This window comes from Archocentrus centrarchus, unplaced genomic scaffold (assembly GCF_007364275.1).
Source record: "Archocentrus centrarchus isolate MPI-CPG fArcCen1 unplaced genomic scaffold, fArcCen1 scaffold_32_ctg1, whole genome shotgun sequence".
In the NCBI taxonomy this organism is placed as follows: domain Eukaryota; kingdom Metazoa; phylum Chordata; class Actinopteri; order Cichliformes; family Cichlidae; genus Archocentrus; species Archocentrus centrarchus.
Window position 1 is genome coordinate 3,342,604 of NW_022060260.1, and position 25,243 is coordinate 3,367,846.

At 40.0% G+C, this 25,243-nt stretch overlaps 2 protein-coding genes across 2 annotated transcripts in view; one reads left to right on the forward strand and one right to left on the reverse strand.

The window, feature by feature from the left end:
• Positions 1-14,929, reverse strand: part of fah (fumarylacetoacetate hydrolase (fumarylacetoacetase)) — a 29,713-nt gene extending 14,784 nt beyond the window's left edge. Inside the window, exons 1-6 of the mRNA XM_030724209.1 lie at positions 14,799-14,929; positions 14,030-14,140; positions 11,143-11,264; positions 9,045-9,094; positions 5,307-5,397; positions 1,511-1,608 (exon numbers count right to left, since the gene is read on the reverse strand). Coding sequence (XP_030580069.1) covers positions 1,511-1,608; positions 5,307-5,397; positions 9,045-9,094; positions 11,143-11,264; positions 14,030-14,140; positions 14,799-14,879 — 553 coding nt within the window. The 5' untranslated portion in view covers positions 14,880-14,929. The remainder of the gene's footprint in view (positions 1-1,510; positions 1,609-5,306; positions 5,398-9,044; positions 9,095-11,142; positions 11,265-14,029; positions 14,141-14,798) is intronic.
• A 7,370-nt stretch (positions 14,930-22,299) lies between these two features.
• adamts17 (ADAM metallopeptidase with thrombospondin type 1 motif, 17) overlaps positions 22,300-25,243 on the forward strand; it is a 182,014-nt gene continuing 179,070 nt past the window's right edge. The window contains exons 1-2 of the mRNA XM_030724178.1: positions 22,300-22,475; positions 22,816-23,168. Of these exons, the coding sequence (XP_030580038.1) occupies positions 22,421-22,475; positions 22,816-23,168 (408 nt within the window). The 5' untranslated portion in view covers positions 22,300-22,420. The remainder of the gene's footprint in view (positions 22,476-22,815; positions 23,169-25,243) is intronic.

Consider the following 25,243-nt stretch of genomic DNA (forward strand, 5'->3'; position numbering starts at 1 on the left):
CATGGAATATGTTTTGTTGTTAGCACTTTTTTTTGTGAACCCGTTATACGAAGGATACAGCACTCTGGGACACGTTGAATGCATGATATATAAGTGTAAATCCTCTGATTTTATATGCAAAAAGAATTATTGCTTTATAATATGTGGTTGCAATTCTACTGGCATTTAAAAGCAGTTAGCAGTTGGGCTGGTCACTAGGGGTTTTAATATAAGTCTATTAGACTTTTTGCTGCTAAATGCTCCACTATGTTCACTTATTGTAGGGTCTTTACCTACAATAGAAAGCGCTTTGAGGTGACTGTCTGTTGTGATTTGGTGCTATATAAATAAAATTGAATTATTGGTCTTTAACTTTGCATCTTTGCTGCTTGATGCTGAGCAGATAGTGAGTGTAAAGTGGTTTAGCAGAGTTTCTCTCTTCTGGAGACCTGATTGATTATTCTGCATTTAAGCAGTCAACAGACTTGTTTCCTATATGATAGCAAAGGTTTACATTAAGTGTGGTACAGGTGGTAAGAGTGGGTCACCTCACCTCATCCCCCCTCAACCTCAACACCGGATCCCCCCAGGGCTGTGTGCTCAGCCCTCTGCTGTACTCGCTGTACACCCACGACTGTGAGGCCACGTCAGAGTCCAATGTCATTATTAAGTTTGCTGACGACACTGCTGTTGTGGGACTAATCTCCCACTATGAAGAGCGCCTACAGGAGGTCTGGTCTCGGGAGAACCACCTTCTTCTCAACGTCAGCAAAACAAAAGAGCTCATTGTGGACTTTAGAAGCAGCAGAGGGACTACCATCCACTTGTCATCAGTGGTGCTGAAGTGTAAAGATTGGACACTTTCAAGCACCTGACCATCTCACAGGACCTGTCCTGAACTCATCACATTAACAACACTGTGAAGAAGGCCAGACAGCGTCTCTACCTCCTCAGGCCACCGAGAAACTTCAAGCTCCCACTCAAGGTGCTCAGGAATTTTTACACCTGCACCATCGAGAGCATCTTGTGTGGGATCATCACCACCTGGATGGGAAACAGCACTAAACAGGACTTCATGGCCCTGAAAAGGGTGGTTCGTTCTGCTGAACGGACCGTCAGAACCACCCTCCCCAACCTGCAGAACATTTACACCAAGCAGTGCAGGCTGAGGGCCATGAAGATCCTAAAACAGCCCAGCCACCCCGGACACTCTCTCTTCTCCCTGCTCCCATCAGGCCGGCGTTACCGCTGCCTGAGGACTAAGACTGAAAGGTTGAAGAAGAGTTTTTACCCACAAGCCATCCGTCTGCTCAACTCTGAGCCCTAACTGGACCATTATTGCACAATGTAAATTATTCTATTATGTATAGTGTGAAGTACTTTTTATTCTTCTTATATATATTCTACTTATTATTGGATGCAGGTACAAAATACATTTCACTGTGCAGTGTACTGTGTATAACTGTGCATGTGACAAATAAACCTTATCTTATCTAATATGCCACAACACTTGAGAGGATAAGGATCTTACTCTGGTCAGGCCTCAACTGGCCTGAGGGGCGGCGGATAGGGGTCCCAGAAACAACCACGGATGATGCTCGACCATGGTATCCCACTGGAAGCCTCAACCTGAATAACACAGAAACCAAGTTAGTACAAGCTCCTACGCCTCTGTTAGTGTACAAATTGTGTATATTGAATAGCAACTGAATTTCTGCATTAGTCCTAAAATGGAAAATCAGTGACAACAAGAAAAAGAGTGAAGCCATGAACTACAGAAAAGAGATGGAATATTGCACATGTTAAATAATGCCTGTTTTGATTCATTTAAACAGCAAATAGTTGCAATTATAATACATAATTCAGCTTTTCCAGTGCCTACAGCTAAAGGTGATTCTTGAACCCAACCACAAGCATAATTAGCTTTTGGATGTAACATTTTTCACTGGAAAAACGCTTGGAGAAATAGGGATTTTCACTTGTACACCACTACAATAGTTTCAACCACTATTTGATATAATGCAGAATTCAGTACAGTGAATAATTTTTTCCAAAAAATGGAGCACAACCCAAGCAAAGTGACCAGGGAATAAACTTTTAAAAGTAAGTTCTGGGTTTCATGTCACTCAGTCATTTAGCAATACAAATGTTAAAATAATGAAGGACCTTTAAATGTTAAATTTGGCAAAATATTGGCTAAGTTATCTGAGCTATCTGAGTATCTAAGCTGCAACTTAATGTGACTCGGGTCCCGCTTACATTATTTTTAAATGTAAGCAGCTCAAAAATGAAGGAGTACAATAAATATATCCTGGTTTTCACTCTGTTAAATATATTTAACAGAGTGAAAACCAGGATATATTTATTTATTGTATTTATTGTAAATCCCATACAGACGTCAGACCTCTTTTGCAGTGTCCAGCAAAACATACTTTAAAATTTGTTTAGGAAGAAATGAGCAGACAGTTCACTCGTTAAGCTAAAAGAAAGGTGGTTTATTCATAGGAGCCAAACATTTGGCCAGAATACTGTGATAAGGCAACAACAAACAATTTGCAATATCCACCATGTGATTAAATTGAAATATTACACTTAATTTAGTTTTCATCCTAAATAGAGCTCCTAATAATATGGGAGGCAGTAAAGAAGGAAATAATCCTTCTCTTTGTGGTATTTTTATAGTATTTTTATACCATCTGAGCTCGTCATCTTTGTATCATTTCTGCAGCATTTTGTCTGTCCTATTTCCACTTATTTTTTCTCTATGAAGAAATGCAAATTAAATATATATGATCAAAAGTTGATGTTGAATTCCATCACTTGTCATTTTTAATTAAATATATCACAGTAATATTTAATGTAGGCTCTATTGCTTACTATTTAATGTTAACATTACTTTTGGCTAAAGGGGCACAGCCGAACAATCTTGTTATTATGTCTTGATGCATGCTTAATCATCCACATAAGGAAATTCTATAAAGTTGAACGTGTTCATCTGCTCATAACATTTTCAGTGGGAGAAACTCTGTGAACAGTACTCATGGCCACTGCTCAGTGGTGATGACCATGATCATGAAACTGAGCTCCTGGCTCAGTGTTGATCACTGGTGCTAGTTTTGGTCATTAAGCAGGTGTACCGTATATAAGGTTGGGGAAACGTGCAGTCAGCTGAGACTGAAAAGGTCACCTGGATGAGTAATGAAACGTTTCTGCCACTGAAAACACCTCCAGATGACCAGAATGAATGCTAGACACACCAAGAATGTGTCTCACTCGAGCCCAGAAAGACATCCTTGATTAAAGGGTTGAACTTTGCTGTAACGCCAAAACAAGACAAGTGGAGCTGCCCGCAGCCACAGAATCAGCTATCCAAAACAACAACATTTCGAAGGCGGAGAAATTGTGGATGAAAGTTTCTGCCTGTTTCAGCAATGCAAAGCCCCCCAGCATCTGATGTTAGCACTGATGAGAGGAAGACATTCATGTCGCTCAATAAGCACAACAACATCATCCTTCCAGCAGACAAGGGTAGGTGCACAGTTTTGCTAAAGCAGAAATAAGGAAATAAGGAAATGATTTCAGTAAAATCAGGACAGCATTACTGACCGGACCTTATACCAGGGGAATCTACTTCAGCTCTGTATAGTTTACCTAAAATACATGAACTAAGATGCACCTTTAAGACCCAATAATGATCAGTGAGCAACTCTATTACCTACAGCATCTCCAAGTTTCTGGCTTTGGTCCTCGATCTGTGGGTAGGGAGCTCAAAACACCACATTCAGATTACATTATATCATTTTATATATATATATATATTTGGAACAACGGTCTTGTATGATGTTACATCTCTCTTCATTTGTGTTCCAGTTATCGAAGCAGTGGAGGTAGTTAATAAGAGATATCAGGGTGACCACACCCTTAGCAACAGGACCACCCTCAACACTGACCAACATTAAGCACCTTGAGACAAATGTTTGTTGTGACTTGCTGCTACATAAATGAAATTGAATCGAACTGAAAGTGTGTCTGCTCTTGATACTGTGTGATGACACCTATAGGTGAAAATCAAATCTCAGAATATACCCCACTTCACTGATTCACATTAAGTTGGCGGTTCACTAGGCAGGATAAAAATGACATTCTTGGACTGTGAAGTCAACGTGAACCCTAAACCAACGCATAAGGTTCGACTCTCATCATCCACAGTAGAAGCAGAAGAACATCATATCAAAAAAGGCCCGGTGTAAATGTGGTTATCCCGGCTGGACATTTTTCAGAGCTGGGAAAAATGTTTCAGGCAATCTAGGAGAGAAGGAGAACAACCTCTGCCTAAGTAAAAACCTTTGGTGATCCCTCGTGTGTCAGGAGTCTCAGAAAGTCACGACACATTTTATCAAAACACCTCATCTCTGTGGCTTTCAAACCACAAACATCCATCCATCCTCTTATCCTGTTCAGGGTCGTGGGGGGCTGGAATCTATCCCAGCTGTCATGGGGCGAGAGGCAGGGTACACCCTGAACAGGTCGCCAGCCTGTAGCAGGGCCAACACAGAGCCATAGACAACCATTCACACCTATGGGCAAGCTAGAGTGACCAATTAACCTAACCCCAGTAACTGCATGTTGTGTTGCTCTATTCCAAAAGACTGACATTTGATCTATCTTTTGGTTAGCAAAGGCTTTTCCCTGGCACACCTCCCTGCAAATCTGCACCCACACTGACACTAACAGCATTTACCTCCAGATGCTATAATGAAATTTTAGGCTTCTGGGAAATTTTTGCATCAAATGGTCTGCTCATATTAATGAGCACTCTGGAAATCTTTTTATGTCTCTCATCAGACTTACAGGTATCCACAGCCTTTTTATTGATTTATCTATTTTTGTATAAACGCCTTAGAGAGCTTTGCAGATCCTGGCATAATAAGACAAAAGATCCTCATTTGTGAAACACCAGAAGTGGAGAGACTGACAGGAGGAATAGCCTGCTGATCACCTTTTTAAAATAAAACAGTGTGTGTCAGACTTAGAGGGACACACTGCATTCTTAGCATTCTTCTCATGAGAGCTTGAGAATAAATGAAGGCTGTCTGTGCTTTGTGACTGAGGAATTCACTGGGGATTCGTACACCAATGTTCTGAAGCTCAAATCAATTAGGTGAACCTCGTACGGTCCCTCAGCATACCACAGTTTGCAGACAGCTAGAAATGATCTCTTCCAGCCTATCTTTTCATATCATTACATATCAAGGTCTCTCAGTACGCATTTTCTTCATCGTATTAAGAACTGTTAGTGTTTGCTACTAGTTTGATTCATAGTGTACCAGTTTGGCATCAGAGCATTCTCCTTTCCCCGGAACATGATGCCAACATTGGTGGCGTGATCTCTGGAGGAGTAGAAGTCAGTGTAGTCTCCTGTGAAAAGCAGAGAGTTTATGAGTAGAACAGGCTGAAATAGTCACATCCACTGCCTATAGCCTTTTTTATTAGTGAAGTCTCAGAACAAATCCGCCTGAACGAGCCAAGTTATATCTGTGTAGATTCTCAGTTATCCAGGTCATAGTAGTCTCTGGAGCTTGAAAAAAGGCGACTGGACTTCTTTTTGTTTCTTGAAGACGTTTCACCTCTCATCCGAAAGGCTTCTTCAGTTCTCAACCAAATGGTGGAGAGACCCAGGTATTTAAACCCCTGTGGGCGTAGTCCCCTGAAGGTCCCCTGAAGGTGGTTATCAATAGAGGGTCATAACCACCTCCAGGGGACTACGCCCACAGGGGTTTAAATACCTGGGTCTCTCCACCATTTGGTTGAGAACTGAAGAAGCCTTTCGGATGAGAGGTGAAACGTCTTCAAGAAACAAAAAGAAGTCCAGTCGCCTTTTTTCAAGCTCCAGAGAGCCAAGTTATAGAAACACAATTTGTTGTTAAACAGCACCTCCTGGTGCTCCTGGCAGCTCACTGACCCCATTCCAATTAATTATGTGAATGCTATTTCCTGCGTTCATCAAAACTACTAAAAACAGTTCTTCAGAGGTCTGACCAAGCACTATTATGAATTACATTTAAATCACTGATAAAGTGATTTAAAAGTCATTGACAGAAAACTTGCACTTTTTTTTAACATCACAACATTCGCTGCTTTTGTGAATCTGTTCCTGTGATCACGCAGGTGCATAAATGTAATGAATGATTTCACTCAGGTACTGATGTGTTATGAGGTGGCGTTCCCTGTTCTTTGGCATCTGTTCACATTAACACAGACAGAGGTGGGTAAAGCACAGATATTCTTCACTAAAGTAGTAGTAGTAGTAGTAATAGTAGTAGTAGTACAGATACTAAAAAAATACTCTGGTAAAAGTTGTACCGAATATACTTCTTTGCTCAAGTAAAAGTGAAAAAGTACAGATTCTGAAATGTATTAAAAGTAAGAAAATAAAGGAACTCTATTTTTGAGTGACACTAAATCAACCTTGTAAAATATCAAGATAATAAAATAAAATTATCATATTATCTATTTTTTGTTGCCTGCACTGTAGAGGGTAACTGCCTCCAACACCTAAACAAATCAGTGGTTAAAGCCTGAAACCTTATCATCAATGATATACCCACCCACTCAGTGTACCTCATCTGCAGTTTTTGTTTTCAGGTCAGCTTTAGCATTAGTATTTTTCCCTCAGTCACAGTGCGTCGCATGTCACACTAATGTAATCACAGTTTTAATGATGGTCCTGGAATAATATTAATTATTATTATTTAGTAATTAAAAATTAGTAATCAGTATCAAATATGGACTATGTCAGTCTTTGTGGACCTTTTGTTGCACCTGCAGCCATCATTCCAAATATTTGCTGCTGTTGTACTTTATGTTTTGTACTGCTGTCTTACGGGTGGTATTCAGAAATGTTTACTGCCCTCAGTTTATGAAATAATGTCAGTTTTTCCTGTTTTTACAAATGTATTTCTTTCTTTTTTTTGTTTTAAAAAAGAAATGCTTGTGTATTTAATTTCTGGGGTGACCACACTGCAATATTATGTTAGGCCAACAACTGCAAACAAACTGAACTAACGTCACATTTCAATCATATAACAGCTGTGCCAACTGGACCCCAAAGCGAAACATTAAGTTGACCTTATTATCACCTTATTTTAGTTAACTATAATAAGGTGTGCTAACTCAGTATTTTAACTTTGACCCAAGAAAAATAAGTAAGTTTAGCTAATTTAAGTCTGAAAGATAAAACTCTGTCAACTTAACATTTTGAATATGTATGTTTTGTCTAAATGGAAATGTAAAGTTCTGTGTTTGGCCAACATTTTGTTAATGGAGTTGAGTAAACTAATAAAAAAGCTGTGCAACTTGTTACTTAACTGTTCTACACTGAACCACCAGGTTTACCGTGTATATTCTTTATTTATCATGGCAAAAAATGTCATTGACATTAAAAATGTCTTTCTTCAAAAAGATCTGGCTAGGAGGGCAGGAGAAATTGCAATAAATATAACATTACAGTTCTATAAAAATATTTTTAGTGGCCAAAAAGGCCTGGATTGATTATAATGTATCTACAATAATATAGAGTCATAAAAATCAAAACAAAACAGCTCATTATTTTATTTTATATATAAACCCTTCATAAATCCTATTGACTACAGTTTATCTACCAATATAAGCAAATACATTATACATGAAAAAGAAACATTGGAAATCACGTTACGGCAGACGATCACCTGTCGGGTATTTGCCAAAAAAACATTGCTCGTATTTGGGGCACTTTAACCGCTGAGTATAATGCTATAAATGATACGTGAATTTTATGGTTTCATTTCTTTGTATGTGATGAGCCCTGGTGATGGAGGATACACCATCGTCTTTAGGCGTTATTATTTCTCCATTTAGGCTCAGTTCAGTTTGATGTTTGAAAGTGTGCAGTGATGTGAAATAATAACTCCCCTCGAATACCTTAAACCTTAAGTACCTTGAGTTGAAAATGGAGTAGAAGAAGGAGTAGAAAGTTCAGATATTTGTTGTAATGGAAAATTTGTTTCTGAACTCGAATAACCTCTGTGTACTTTTTCTCTGTAATTGTAATTTTCTAGCGCAAAGACCGAGTGTGTGAAGATGGGAAAAACACCTTGACTGTAGGCTGTGTCCAAGGCCATAGCGCATTTTGTTATCATGCAGGTGCTACATGGTGGGGGGAACCTGAACTCCCCATGGCTAGTGGAACAAGATTGTATCAACACAATAGTATAAAGGAATGGGTGTTATTCTGTGCTTGGTTCAATGCTGGTGCGAAGGCTGTTCGTGCTGTATTGACCCCTTTGCAAAGGTTATATTCTTACTTTCAATAAATCATCAGAAAATCAGTTTGGTTTCCGAGCTCAACTTATTTTTTCCACCACATTTGTGTTAAAATGTACAGAGTGAAAGGAAAAAAATCTGTCAGAAAAATAAATATTGTAGTAAAGTACAGATAAATTCTACCTAAGCACAGTAACAAAGTATTTGTACTTCCTTATTTCCCACCTCTGAACACAGAACACCATTAAACCATCTTTGGATTTTAAATTTCATTAATTTGAAAGAAAATTCTGAGTTCGAACCTCGTGGCCAGGTGGGCCCGTTCTGTGTTTGCATATTCTCCATCTGTTACGCCACTTCCACCCACAGATCAAAGACGTGCGCTTAAGGCTATCTGAAAAACTTGAAATGGCTGCAGGTGTGAATGATTGTTGGCCTTTCTGTGTTAGCCCTGCAGCCTGTTCAGGGTGCACTCTGCCTCTGTCTGTCAGGATCCCAGGTTTTGGTCCTTCGGTTTAGGGTCTGTTTTTATTTTAATATTTTTGAATAGTAGTTCATGTTCAGTGTTCTGGTGTTTAAGGTATTGATTATCTCATGTTTGATAAGCAGTTAAGAAAATGGCTGGTTAAATATGGTTTGTGTGTATTCTAAGGTTCTTTCAGTGGCCAGTAAGAATAGAAAAGTGCTCTATAAAAGCTAGTTTCCATAAAACAGACATCTCTGACAAAAAGCAGTTTCCCACTCAACAGATAGGAGAGGCTTACCAATGTCTGCAGGAAGGTGCATGGTGGCTGCACTTTGATGGAAAAATGCTCTGCAGAATCAAAGGAAAAAATATGGATATGAGCGATATAAACTTTGTCAAAAGAGGATACACACACACATAAGGACACAAAACTTTGGATTGAAAACTGTGAAGGTGAGTAGTGAACATTTCAGGGGCATTTCCAGCAACTTCACGTGTGGCTCAAATGGGATTATCGTGTCACATTTGACGTTTGACCTCTCCTTTAAGATTAATACATCTGAAGGTCAAAGGGATAACGCTCTGTAGAGCTATCCATTAAAACTGTTTCTTACTGCGATTGTGTGTGTGGATACAGGGAATCTTCTTCTTTCATTAGGTCAAGAATTCATAAAATGTCTTTGATCTTTAAAATTATGCTTAAAATTCTACTGACTCTGTATTGCCACATTTAGAACATGATACTGGTATATGGGGATTCTAAATATCACATTTGCATCCAAATACCACGTCACGTGACCTCTGATCTCACTTTTAGATTTCACAAATACTTTTCTTTCAAGTTGATCCCAAAATGAAAGTATTGTCATGAGAATGAGCTGCCTAGTTATTTAGAAATATACTGTAGTATAATATCATATATTAAGCTCAGTTATTCATGGCCAGTTGTTTACAATTTAATACCTGTTATCCATCACCTTCTCCTACAGAATGTTTGTGTAATCAAAGTAAACATCTGTCATGCTACCCTCATCTGATTTTTACTGCACTACAAACTTCTTAAAGAGCATTTGAAAAGAGCAGAGAAAACTGAATTAATATATACAATATTATTCCCTTAAAATGAAATACTGCCCAAAGGGTGATCCACGTTGATGGAGGTTTATGCTCTGGAGCGCTTCTTGTTTAAAAAGTGATGGATTATTTCAATCAACTGGCCGGCTCACCAGTTTCCTTTTGTTTGTTTTTCTTTCCTCCTGTTCCCTCTCCTAAGAACTGTATAAATGAATTTGTGTCCATGGATCCCAGACCCCGAATCTGCTCCACAGTGGTGGAACTATTTCAGTACAGACTATTTGCGTCCTTTCTTGACTTAGCTGGAATAAACCAGCGTTTAAATTGTCACTCTGTGTCCTGAAAGTGATTCCTTCACCTGCCTGGTTCATGACAGATCTCATCTCTGCTTTTTTGTGGGTGATGTGGCCCCATCGGCTTCATCAGGTGGTGGCCTCGAGCTCACACTGAGTGTAAAAGCGAAGCTGTTGAATTACTGGTTGATCTATGTCACTACCCTCATCTATGGTCAGGAGCTTTGGGTAGTGACGAAAGAACGAGACTGCAGATACAAGCAGCGGAAATGAGCTTCCTCAGAAAGGTGGCTGGTTCTCTGCTTAGGCTCCTGCCTCCGCAACCCAGCCCCAGATAAGTGGAAGAAAATCAATCAATGGATGCAGGTCATCTACTAATTGGAAGGTTGGTGGTTTGATCCCTGGCTGTTCCAGCTGCATACCAAAGTATCCTTGGGCAAGACACTGAACCCTGAGTTTCTTCCGATGTATTCATCTGAGTGTGAATGTTAGATAAAAAGCACTTAGATGTAGAATAAAGCACTCGTGTGAATGAATAAATGCAAATGTTTTGTATGAAGTCCTTTGAATGCTCAAAGTAAAGTAGAAAAGCACCATTTAAGAACCTGATTTTTTAGATGCCATCAAAATCAAAATGATTTTATTTTATTTTTTTTTAACGGTTGAACGTTTGATGTTTTCTTTGTTCTATTGTGAATAAAACATGGGTGAGTTGGATGAGTTTTGCACATCATTGCATTCTGTTATTATTTACATATTACACAGCATTCCAGCTTTTTTGGAATTAGGAATGTTAAAAAAATAGTATTTGACATTTAGGCAAAATTGCTAAAATAAAAAGTACATATTTTCATTCAAATAAACAAAAAATAACTTTGTGATGTTCTACAGTGAGTGACAAAAAGAAGAGTACTATAGGAAATACCACACATGATTGGCATAATCATTGACATAATCAAACAAATGAGTAACCTAATGAAGATGTAATGCTCTGTACTGCAGACCCCTGTAAACCGTTAAAAGACTGACCTGCTCCGAAGACTCACATCATCTCTCAGTGTGCTCTCATTGGCTGACAACAGCATTTGCAAGGTCCTTCTGGCTTCCCTCCAGGCCTCATAACCAAGAGCCATGAAGGCATTCAGTGTGGGCTTGTAGGGGACACAGATAATAGTTACCATATGATCCCCTGAGCAGACCTTCCCATTAAGTTTTGGCATATTTCTGATTAACTTAATGAAACTTCTGCTATCACACAAAACACTACAGGACTAGACCACAAACCATGTCCTAATGACTTATGTTGTGCAAGTGTAGGGGTTATAAATATGCACAAGAACCATTAGAGCACTTCCAACTCTGTTCATTGCACTGTGAACAGATCAAATACTGGATCAAGTAATGACAGTCTTCTCGTTCTAATGAAAGCTGCTCAACCAGCAAATATACAGTACTCAAAATATTTCTACTGTCCTGTCATTTAGTACATCTAAAATATATGATCATCAGAGTTCAGAATCTGGTTGTGGCTGTAGCTCAGTAGGTAGAGCAGGTCACCTACTGATCGGAAGGTCAGCGGTTTGAATCCTGGCTACTCCAGGCTACGTGCCAATGTATCCTTGGGCAAGATACTTAACCCCAAGTTGCTCTCCGACCGTTCTGTCGGAGTATGAATGCGTGTGAATGTTAGTTAATTAAAAAGCACTTAGCTTTGTAAAAATGGAAGTGCTTGTATGAATGGGAGTGCATGGGTGAATGCACAGGTTGTATAAGCGCTTTGAGTGCTCATACTGAGTAGAAAAGCGCTATATAAGAACTAGTCCATTTACCTTACTGACCTGCATGCATGAAAAAACACTAATATTTACAGTGCTGTTAGAAAGTATTTGCTCGCTTCCCAATTTATTTTTTTTGTTTCAGATCATCAAATACATTTTTAATATTAGACAAAGATAACCCAAGTAAATACAAAATGCAGTTTTTAAATCATGATTTAATTTATTAACCTGGCCCTATGTGAAAAAGTGAGTATGAACAGCTTGTTTAAGGTCATGTCAAAACATCTCAATCATATTTAAGTCTGGACTTTGACTAGGCCACTCCAAAACCATCCTGGTCCAGGACAGCAGTGGAGTAGCTCCATACCATCACACCACTACCACCATGTTTGATGTTGTGAGTTGGCACTATATAAAAAAACTGAATTGAATTGAACTGAATTGAATTGAATTGAGGTACGTGAGGCCTGCAGTTCTTCAGATGCTGTTCTGGATTCTTTTGCAACCTCCTGGATGAGCCATTGTTGCGCTCTTTTGAGTAATTTTGGGACTCTTTGGAAGGTTCACCACAGTCCCAAAGGCTTAGAAATTACTTTGTGACCCTTTCCAGACTCATGGGTTTGTTTCTCATCTGTTCATGAGTTTCTTTAGATTTTGGTATGATGTGTTTCTGTTTCAGCATACTTCACTCTGTCATTCAGGTTCTATTCAACCTTACCAACAATCTAGATCTCTGAGGTCTGCTGATCAGTGCTTGCTGGCTGTACCTAGATCTAGGTTAAAGACAAAAGGTGACTGTGCTTTTGAGGCTGTGGCCCCCAAGTTGTGGAACTAACTTCCACTGGATTTAAGCTCTGTGGACTCTGTTGATACCTTTAAAAAGAAACTGAAGACCCACATGTGCAGGCTAGCTTTTATTTAATTTTATTTAATCACACACCACCAGACTCACGAACAGTTTCTTCCCCTGGACCATACGGACTGCAAATAGACAATGACCCCCCCCCCAGCACACACACACAAAAAAAAAAACACATCTGTGAAATTTAATGTACAATTTTGTATGTATTTTCTGGTGTATATTTAATGTGTATTTTATGTACAGTAATGTACAGTTTCTATTTGTACAGTCAGTATTTTTCTACTTATTTATTATTACTTATTTCCCTATATTTTAGTGCAAAGAAACAGACTTTGTAGTGGAGCACGCACAATTTCGTTGTACCATGTACAATGACAATAAAAGGCTATTCTATTCTATTCTATTCTAAAGCACTTTGTGAACTCTGCTCTTGTAAAGCGCTATATAAATAAAATCTACTGACTTACTTACTATTCAAGTGATTTCTTGATTCAGCAGGTCTGCCAGTAATCACACCTGGGTGTAGCTAGCCAAATTGAACTCAGCTTTCCAAAAAACGTGGTTAATCACAGTTAACTCATGATTTAACGGGAAGGGCCGGGGGGGGGGGGGGGGGGGTTCCCACAGGGCCCGGTAGGTTCAGATAGCTCTTTTCCCTTAATAAATAAAAATCATCATTTAAAAACTGCTTTGATTTTACTCAGGTTTGTTTGATGATCTGAAATATGTGTGACAAATTTGCAACAATAAAACATCAGGAAAGGGCAAAAACTTTTTCACAGCACTGTACAAATCTTTTTACTTTTTTCAAAATATATTGCAGTCACTATTTAAGATCATTCAGAGTTCGGTTTTAATAATGTATGTTTGTGTTTTCTGATGGGCGTGTAGGAAGTAACCTGTCAATCTGTAAAATAAGTAAAGGGCCTAAAAAACATGTAATGTTCTAAACTAATCTAATCTAAAGCTCTAATGTTCCTGAAATCTGTATTTTCTTTTCTTTACTAAGTGATATAATCTTATAAATTTGTTGGCCCTATCACTTACACCACAAGGAAAACCCAAGAGATCATCTCAAAGTGTCTGAAAATGTTAAAATGTATGTACCTGGCACAAAAATAAATCCACTGGTTACTGAAGGGCATCCAAGTACAGTATTATTGTACTGGATGATGAAGGGACATGTAGTATGGCAGTTCTACTAGTTTTCTTTTATTATTTCTAACTTACATGAAACTAAATGGGTAACGTGCTGTTGGTTAGTATTTAGACTCACCTGATCAAAGACATCTTGATGTTTGGAAAGCTCAGGTCCTCCAAACATAGACTTCACCACACTCAAGTCTAGGATCTGGTCCCCAATCGCAACACCAATACGATGCCTCGGCTGGAGAAGTGCATACATCCACAGAAATACACATAACTACATATGATCTGCTATACTTCCACATACTTCCAGTATATACTATTCTTCCACTACCACGTGTTAATAAAAGTTAGTGTTTTGTACCGCAAAGCAAAAATGATTCATTTAATGCAAAGAACAGTTAATTTTAATTTGTTGTCTTTCATTGATACTGTTTGACATGATCGTCTAAAATCTAAATCTAAAATAATATGATTCGCATCATTTTAATCCTCATTGTGTCCTGTAGATGGAAGCATTGTCATTCAACCACACCAATCAGGACAGAAATATTTGATCACAGGAGAACGGCAATCACTCAGTACAACTTTGTATTGATTTGCAATGATTATTACCTGCAAAGGGACAAATGGACCCAAACCAGGCAGGAAAAATGCCTCCACAGCATAACAGAGACACCAGATCCCCTCAATGTAAGGGGGCAAGGTTGCAGGTTTTTACTTTAATTTTAATCACCCTTCTTTGTCTGTGTGACTAAATAAGTGTTTATGAGCAGAAAATAATTCCCATGGATTAGTTTTTTACTTAACTAAAAAGATGATAAAGAGTCTCTTCATCTGTCACTTAAAAGTTCCGTCATAACCCTTTGTTATAATAGTACAAATCAAACTGCACTTACATTATCAGCTGTAGAGAATATTCCATAAGGAAGGTTGTGGAAGGAGAAATCAGAAGTTGGATCCACTTTTATAAAGGACATCTTCTCCTTGGCAGTGGGATCCTAGTGAAGCTCACTGACTAACCCAAAGACTGAGCAGTAAGCTCTTCCAGATGTTTAACTTTAGAGAGGCCCACCTCCCTCTGCACAGCCAATCACATGTTGCCTAGAGTATCCACCTCTCACTAAGACCTCTGGAAGTTAATGCAAACCAGCCCCATAAATGACTCAGCAAAACTAAAATCAACCTCATCTGTTGTAGGAGTAGGAACATTTATCCACCTTTAGTGGGTAAAAAAAAAGAAGAAAGAATTACTTGCCATTAAAAGTAAAATATGAAAGACAAATGAGTGATGTGAAGTGAGGACAAAATAAGCAAAATCCTTTAAGGAAGAATAAAACTAATTATTGCTGCCAGTAATCACACTGATAATTATAATATCAGTGTGATCATTGGCAGTCTTTTCAAAACACTAGAGATGTGTCATATTTACATGCTGGCTTCAGGTATTTGCAAAGCTAAGTGGCATTACTGTTACATTAACATTATGCATTGTGGCTGATAGTGGCTGACATAAAACATGATAATGGTGTACACATAACCAGTGATGGCACTTCTCCATTTTTAGGTGTCTAAGGCTGCTATTTCATAACATCTATGGCAATGTCAGCTTTAAAATGACAAAATTAACACTGAATGTCATGATCCTGGATCTGTGACCCAATGTTTTGGCCCATTTATGACACTGAATGACAAAAGTCACAAATAACACACATATGATCATGGCAGATGCCATATCATGGGTATGATTTTGGACTGGCATTTTTACAGCACTTTTCTAGTATTACTTAAAATGTCCTTTCACTCTTATACAGTAAGTAAGTAAGTAAGTAAGTAAGTAAGTAAGTAAGTAAAGATTTATTTGTATAGCACATTTCAGCGGTAAGGCAATTCAAAGTGCTTTACATCATAAGAGCATCAAACAAATGTACAGCAAAATCATTAAAAGCATTAAAAACATCAATCAAGTACACAGTAAATCATCAAAACATCAGAATCATCACACAAAATCATTAAACCATCAAGCAGATGCACATGATAATCATAGGGAGATGGTCAATGTTTAATAACACAGTTTTAATAAAGTGTTACCAAATGTATTTAGTTCTAAAGGTCAACACATCATTTGTCCTGTTTTTGCATGAAATAAATGGAAAAATGTGTGCGGTGATCTCCTCATTAGCAAAACAAATAAATGCATTTGTTTTGGATTGGTGGTGAACACTGACACTTCAGCCTGGCAATTACTCTCTGTGTTAAAAAAAATCGAATCCCAAAAGTTATGATGATAGGACTGATATGTGCAGTTCTGTGATGTAAAAAAAATTCATCTGTCATGGTCCCTTCATACACTAGCATTCGCTCATCTGCCATCACACACATATGAACTTGACATCCCATTCTTAATCCAGAGGTTTTAATATGATGTGGGCCCACCCTTTGCAGCTATAACAGTTTCAACTCTTCTTGGAAGGCTTTCCACAAGTTTTAGGAGTGTTTATGAGAATTTCTGACCATTCTTCCAGAAGCACATTTGTGAGGTCAGACACTGATGTTGGAGAGAAGGCCTGGCTCACAGTCTCCGCTCTAATTCATCCAAAAAGTGTTCTGTTGGGTTGAGGTCAAGACTCTGCGCAGGCAAGTCAAGTTCTTCTGCACCAAAATTGATCCATGTCTTTATGGAGCTGCTTTGTGCACTGGTGTGCAGTCATGTTGGAACAGGAAGGGGCCATCCCCAAACTGTTCCCAAAAAGTTGGGAGCACCAAATTGTCCCAAATGTCTTGGTATGCTGAAGCATTAAGAGTTCCTTTCACTGGAACTAAGGGGCCGAGCCCAACTCCTGAAAAACACCCCCGCACCATAATCTACCAAACTCGCAGTTGGAGATGACTTTCTGGGGACTGACGAAGAAGGAGACCCTCTAGAGACCAGCGGTGAGAAAAGTGATGGGACACTGCTGGTGGCCGGTGACAACGAAGACAAGACCCCTCTGGGGTAGAGGCAGAGGAGACTGTCTGTGGGTCAGTGGGCAGCATGGGATCCTTGGGCTCAGGTGCAGCAGAACCACTAACTTGGGCTTAGGACACTGAGGATGCTGGAGCTCCTTGGCAGGATCTTGCAGCGCTGACAAATCTGTGCAGGTTACTCAGAAGATTCGGGCTGCTGAGAAAGCGCATGTAGCCATCTCCTCCGATGACTTCAGCTGCTCAGCAGGGCCCACTGCTGATTCCAGAGGCTGACAAAAATGCTGGGGCCTGGCCGTCCTCACCCTGGGAACAGAACATTGGGCCATAACAGGCTGGGCCCTTGGCACCCTAACCCTGGGAACAGACGTAGATGTAGGGCCAGGCTGGACCTTTGCTGCCCTCACCTTGGAAAGAGGCACAGGTGTGGGGACAGGCTGGATCCTAGCCACTTCCACACTGGGAAAAGGAACCAGTGTGGGGACAGAGGGAGCTCTAGCCACCCCCATCCAAGGAGCAGGTTTGGGTGCAGGGTGCTCGGGCACAGGGGAGGCCTCAGGAGAAGCAGCAGATTATGGGATAGCTGTTAGAGAAACATTCGCTGTCTTTGGAGGTGTTGGCACAGCAATACGCTCAGTTCCAGAACGCGCTGGACGGGAACCATTAACAGCCTCTAGGAGGTTCAGCACCAAAACAGAGGCATTCTTTAAATTTGCTGGTTGAGGAACATAAATAGTCTCTAGGCTGGCTTGGCCAAACAACAAAAGGTGGCCAAAGACCAGTGTTTTCTGCTGCTCCATCCTGACTGATCTTTTTTTCTAGTTTTGGTTTTTGCCAGTGTGCTTGTCAAGGGTGGTAACATGAGAGGGTACAAGTAGTCCATTCAGTAGTCCAGTGCATGTCCTGGCAGTTGCCAGAAGGTTTGCTGTGTCTCCAAGCACAGTTTAAAGAGTGTGGCATAGATACCAGGAGATTATATGAGGAGAGCAGGACAGGACTGTAGAAGGACATCAGTCGAGCTACAAGACCAAGGTGTGCTTCATGCAAGGAGGAACAGAGCAAACTCTGCCAATCCTGTCGTGGAAGCTGTGCTCACTGCCCAGCACAACACAAATTGACTGGCATTCCCTAAAGAATAGCAGGACTGGCTGTCCTGCCATTGGCATCTCATTGTCTTCTCACATGATTACAGGTTCACACAATTTTCGGTTAAAGATGTCAGCCGTCTGCTGGAAGTGTTCTTCCATTTTTTTTATGTTTTGATGGGACTGGGGACTTTTCTTGAAAATATGAGATAGATTTGATCATACTGTGAATTTTCCAAAATTAGGAAAAGGCTTTTATTTAAAAATGTTCACAGCATTAACTGCCCCATATACAAAATGTTCATGTTTGCTTCAACTTCCCCCAGAATGTATACTTCAAGATTCAGCCCAAAATATGATACAGTTTGTCTTTTGTAGATGCCTGGACTCCTGTTTTGAAACTCGTGATTTGTCCATTCAGTGTCTGTAGCTTTAAATCGAACTGGAATGCCTGCTACAGGAAGATGTCTGTGAGTGACAGAGAGAAGCAGCCAAGGGAGGGTAGATAGAAAGCTCAGTTACAGTGACGCATGAGTTTGGATTGAATGGTGACTCTATCAGCTTTTGACAGTTTCTTCAATTTAAAGGCTATGTGGCTGGATCATGGATGGCAGCTGGCAACACCTGGGCTGTGAATGGATGGAAGAAGGCAGAAGGGAGTGATGGTTCTGGTGGCGAGCATCAAAAGATGGAGTTTGTTAGTGCGAAGGATGATACTGGAGTACTGTAAACAGTGGTAGGAAGCATAGAAGACATAGGCTGCAAAAAGTATCTTTAAATGCAGAGGAAACTGATAGTGACCAAAGGACTGTCATATCAGGGACACAGAATGAGGAGTGTGGATTTGTGTAATCATTAAACTGAGTCAAGAAGGAACTTCATTCAGGGAGTAGAATCCAATTCTACTCCCTGAATGAATATTGCACAGTATGGGAGTGAACGTGCCAGGATAAGAAGAAGTGGGGCACTGTTAATTTGTCTGCAGGGATAGCACACAAGGCTATGAGGCTATGAGGCTATGAGGCTAAGCAAAATTGAAGGCAAAAAGTTGACAAGCACATTGATTAAAGTTTGTCTCTGGAGTCATTACAGAAACAGCACTGGTGAAGGTTACACTCTTCTTATGGCCTCTGACAGTGGACTCATCTCAGTGCTTGTCTCAGCGCATAATTTGATACCACTGACCACAATATTTTACTGCAGAGATTTTAACACACTGTTGGTATTAAAGGAAGTGTGCTGCAGGGGCTTGACTCACATCTATCTGATAGATTCCAGTTTATGCATGTTCAGTGTGAGAAATAATTATTTGATCTCCTGCTGAATTTGGAAGTTTGCTCACTTACAAAGAAATTAACATTCTCTGATTTTTATGGTAGTTTCATTTTAACGGAGAGAGACAGAATATAAAATAAATCCAGAAAAATCAAATTACATAAAAGTTATTATTGATTTGCAAGTCATTGAGTGAAATAAATATTTGATCCCCTACAACCCAGCCAGAATTCTGGCTCCCACAGACTGACTGTGTGTCCATGTGGCACACAGATTACAATCAATCAAAATTGTTGATCTTACCTTGTTATTTATATAAAACACAAAATTGATTTCTTCCATTCTGAGATCTCAGCTCTCTCTCTCTCTATCTATCTAGATTCTAGATAGATAGAGAGAGACGTTCTGATTAATAGATGGCCTGTTCCACCTCCTGAGCCACAGCCACCCCACAAAAGCCTAGGATTAACCCCAAAGTTAACTGGATATGCCAAAATCCTGCTTAATAGTATAGACTTCTGGATCACTATATGCATATGGTCACCTGAGGGAGCTGCTGGTGAAGATTATATGGTCACCTGCGCAGCCTGTGAGCTAAACCAGCACCCCAGCAATGAGGACTGTTTACCAAGCTTTACACATCCAGGAATGGAGCAGTCACATGTGCTGAGAAGAAAGAAGTATTTGAAAATGTGCCCCTCTCCAGCTGAACTTTAACAACTGATCAAAGAAATCTGGAGCTTCATTTGAAAAAAAAAAGTGGATGATTTTCACTTTTTCTCCTTGGCTCTGGATGAGAACTGTGATGTTCGTTACACAGCCTAGTTACTCATCTTTGTACGTGGGACAACAAGAGTTTGTGATTACGTTGGAGCTGGCAGCAATATGCTGCATGAAAGGAACTGTGACAAGGGGTGATTTGTTCAGTGAGGTCAGAGCATGCTTGGATAGGCTTGGGCTGAAATGAGATAAACTGGCAGGTATCACAATTGATGGCTGTCCAAATCTGGCAGGGAAGAACGTCTGACTTTTGAAGCCGATGCGAGATAAAGTGACTGAAATAACAAATATTCTCAGTGATACATTTTTAGCAAATTCAGATATAGCTCGCTCAGTGATCACCTGTCTGCGTTCCTTCACACCTCAGACGCTGAGCCTGACTTTAATTCACTTGTTCAAATTCAAAACAGACTAGATTTCTCTCACTGAACAAGAAAAAAACTGAAAACTGCATAAAAGTCCAGACAGGTTGTTTTCAGGAATATTTATTAAATAGCGCTAAAATGTTGGTGTTTTTACTATGTTTCACATTTTCATTGTCTAATTCTAACATTTACTCTTAGCAGCAGCAGCTGAAAAAGAGACTAAATTAATATTATATAGAACTGAGTTCAGCTCATTGGTGAGCTTCCTCTCCCTCTCTTTCTTTTCTTTTTGAGTACCCAAATTTTGCTTTCTTGGAGGAAAGCACTCACCGAGATAGAATAAATTAGCTGTGTTGTAAAGGTGGGGGTAACCCAACCAATTTATTGAGACAATTTAACTATAACAATAATTACTTGGAAATAAAAAAAATTGTAACCAACACCTGCCACAGGTCATCTTGATGTCTTATTTCCTTAATGTTGTCTTGATGCCTTTTGAGAGCAGGGCTACATTTTTGCAGGTGTGAGAACTTGATGCTACGTAGCTGAATGCCTCAACAGCAATTTCTGTGTTTAGAAATTGCAGTTGCAGATTTGTAGCTCACAACAGGAAATAGTTTGCATTAGACACATCCTCACCACTGGTTTAGTTGAGGCTAAAATGCTGACACATGATTGCCACTCCACTGATGTGAATAATAAACCATCATAAAGATGGATGTAGCCATTGTGACATCACCAAATGATTTGCAAAGTCCCATTTTAAAAGCTTTAACTTTTTAAAACTAGATGTGAGGAGTGAGGCTGGATCTGACTGAGAAACCAAGGGATACTTGGTTTCTCAGCATTTTCATAAAGTAGAGTCTCACCCACACAACAGGAAAATAGGATATCACACAGACTGTACCAGGAAGCTGGCAGACTAAAGGCTGTTCAGTGTATGCTTCCAGATTTTCTGCATTATGCATCTTGGCTGGATAATTTCTAGAAAAGTTTAGGTCTGTAGCAGATGGTAGCGCCAGTCTCTGGCTGCATGACCGCAGATGCTCGTCTCTGGATGAGTGATCTGGAACGATCATTTCGTTGCGTGCCTTGTGCGCACAATGACAATGAGTTGAATCTAACATCTAATGTGTTAAAATGGCAGTTTGTTATGGGGCAGCTATGGTTTGGAAGACCTTAGGTCCTCTGTAGTGGTCACACAAAAAGCTATATGGAAAGATGCTTTTTTCCTCGGTTTTCAGGAAGGAAGAGCAGGTCATCTACTGATCCAAAGGTTGGTGCCGCCATTCCTGGCTCCTCCAGATTGTGTGTCAAAGTATCCTTTGGAATCCATCTGAGAATCTGCATGAGTGATAGATAAGGCACTTAGGTATACAAATAATTGCTGTATGAATGTGTGTGTGTGATGTATGTGTGAATGAGACTTGCAGTAAAAAAACAGTTGGGTGCTCAATTCAAGTACAGAAACTATATGAGTTCCAATCCATTTATGTAGTTACTGCTAAACATCTATTTTATCTACGTACTCAAGCAATCTGCATTTTATTGTTATTGTTACTATTTAACTTAATCATATTTTGTAGTTGTTACTGATGTCTTAATATTAACCCCCCCTGACTTTGATATATGCGATATGTGTGTGTCAGACACACACACACACACACACACACACACACACACACACACACACACACACACACACACACACACACACACACTTAAAGCTAATTATCTGCATTTCTTTTCCCTACTTGAAACCACGTGTAGGGTTTCAACCCCCGACACTGTCAGACAGCTTCACCGACCAATGACAACACAGAGATTTCGACTGGTCGGTCGACTTAAGGTCTAGCAGAACCAATCTGACACGCGTAGAGGCCGGCTCCAGCTGTGTAGGCGTGTCCTGCGCCACAAAGTAACTAGCCTGAGTTGCTGCAACTTCTCCTACTTTGGAAAAGTTGAGTTGGCCGATCTGATCGTGGGTAAAGCCACCAGCTTTTTTTCTCTTTCCACAGACACCGTCAGCTTCCAAGCCTGCTTTACTTTATCATGCTTAACAGTCATGTTGTCCATCTGCTCTTTCTTCTCTGCATCGGATTTGCTGGTAAGTAATGTAACTCTTATGCATGAGCTCTATGCCGTGTACGACTGTTTCACTTAAATATAGGGCAACTAAAAAAAACAGTTTCTTCAGTTTAACACCCGAATGTGTTAGTAAAGCTCAGTTAATTGGCTCCGATAATATGTAATTACTAATTACTTGCAGTGTGTTACTAATAGTCGAAGGCTATAGATTTTTGCAAACCACAAATTGAGCTCGGAAGTTGAACGTGTCTGTTGAAAGAGTGAGGAGGACTGGAGCAGACTGTTCACTAAGTCAGGCTAGGATAGGCTGTTTTCGTCTGCCGTGATCGCAGTTTGATGGAGGCTGTCTCTATCCACAGCCCAGTCTGAGCTGGAGACAGACGAAGTAGTGCCGAGGCTGCTGTATGGGCAGGAGGCGCACCTGTCCGATTACGCCCCGCAACGCCGCGGTCAGCGGTCCCTGGACGCCCCGAGGGAAGGACGCTATGACCCTGAAAACATCATTCTGTTACTGCCCGCTTTTGGAAGCAACCTGTATTTAAACCTAACGCGGGACAGCACGTTTCTGTCGAGGGACTTTGTTGTGGAGGAGAGGCACAGGGACCAACGCGCAGTGGTAAACCGCTTATCCAAGAACCAGCTATGCTTTTATTCTGGCTCTATCATCAACCACACGGATTCTCTGGCATCAGTGAGCACCTGCAGTGGTCTGGTAATTGTCTCTATTTTTCTGGACTTGTTGATAGGTGTCATATCATTCAATACAAGCAGCTGAGATGCAGATTATTCAATTAAAAAATAAAAAAATAAAAGTCAGGCTTGATTAGAGCAAATTGGCCTAGTGAGAGTTCAGTCACATTGTGAAGCACCTCTGAAGCATGACTGTGTCATCAGTCACAATTGTTAATCTCTTAAACCCCCACTGACCTGCTAGTGGGTCAGTCAGTTCAAAGTCACAGAGTTCAGCTTGACACTAACTGCACATTAAGGGTTTGACAAAACATTATAATTCATCTCCTAATTAAAATCTTCAGTCAATCAGTGATGAGCAGCTTCCACTGTGAGATGGGGTTAGAAGCTCAGCTAGCAGGTCAAAAGTTTGCAAACACTAGTTAAAATTCTAAAATGGATAATGATGAATTATGCTTAATGTATGTTGACTGGGTCTACATAATTACTTTGTTCAGATCTTGATTTGTGGTAGAGGAATGTAGTGATTGCTCCAGTCTTAAAGCTAGGCAGGGGACATACTGCCTAGTTAGAAAATAAAATATTTAACAGGTAAAATCAGTTAGCTGACATCAAACATTTGCCAAGATCCAGTTTAAACTTCAAGTTTCATCCTGCTGAGATGCATACTTTTATCACCTACAATATAGTGGTTCCTGACCTCTGAACCACCTGCAGTGAGGTGGTGGTGGTGTTTGGCTCTGTCAAAGGAAATGAATTTCACCACTGTGAGCAATGAAGTTACACATTGGCTGAGGGATTTTGATAATGCTCTTACGTAATGGGAGTGGGCAGGAAGGAGTCTGGGTTCATAGCTGTGCTCCTTTATTTTCTCTATGTCCTCAGTGACACTTTGAGCATTAAGATGACCCACAGTGAATAAGTAGATCTTTGTCCAGCAGTGTACAGACACACTGTGAGACACATAGGGAGTTTATGTGGAAAAATAAAAAGTACATTGACAGCTGCAACACATGGATTTGCAGACTCATATCCTCTTGCATGTTAGGGTAACTGGTTATTCTAAATTGGCCATGGGTGTTGGGTATATAAAGTGCTTTAAGAGGCTTGAAGTTAAAGAGCCCTGACTAGTCAGTAAGATCAGAAAAGTGCTATATCATCATACTATAATGATTGTAGCATGTGTCTGTATATGAAAGTTTGTATGCTCTCCACACTGTAAACCTGGATAAGTTGAATCTTCTTAAAAAAACCAAGGTAACTCGTTGCCTTAAATTTTTTAAGTAATGAAACAGTTCATTTAACTCAGCTTATTAAGTAAGCACTACTCCATTTCCAGTTGAACTAAATTGTATGTTCTAATTGACCAAACTTATCTTTTATAGTTCATAAAAAAATAAAATGTCTTTTGATCAATCCCCCTATCCTTTTCCCCTATCATGGTTGTGTGGGGGTGGTGGGGGCTGGAGCCTATCCCAGCTGACAAGGCAGTAAGACGCAGGGTACACCCCATACAGGTCACCAACCTGTTGCACAGCTGACACAGACAACCATTCACACCTGTGGGCAATTTAGAGAGACCAATTAACCTAACCCCAGTACCTGCATGTCTTCAGATTGTGGGAGGAAACCCACACAGACACAGGGAGAACATACAAACTCCACACAGCAAGAGACCCGGGCTAAGGTGGAATTGAACTCAGGCTATCAGATAGCTATTCTAGTTGTGAGGCAGCAGTGCTAACCACCATGCTACCATGCTGCCCAGTAACACAAATATTTTTTACAGTGTTGAACTGTGTCTGTTTAAATTTGGTAAATAAACACGATAAAACTCATGATAAAAATAAACATGATAAATGTTAATATACCAGCTGAATGCTGGTATAGTAACATTTACAAATAACATTTGTCCATGGAACAATAAAAAAAACTATACGAGAGAGCGTTGTGAAAAAAACACCAAATGTCTACTATTCCAAACAGCGAGAGGCCTGTGCCAAGCCGGAATTGAACCCAGACCTTCGAGATGGCATTCTACCTGTGAGGTAGCACTGCTAACCATCATGCCACCATGCAGTTGCACATTAAACCAGT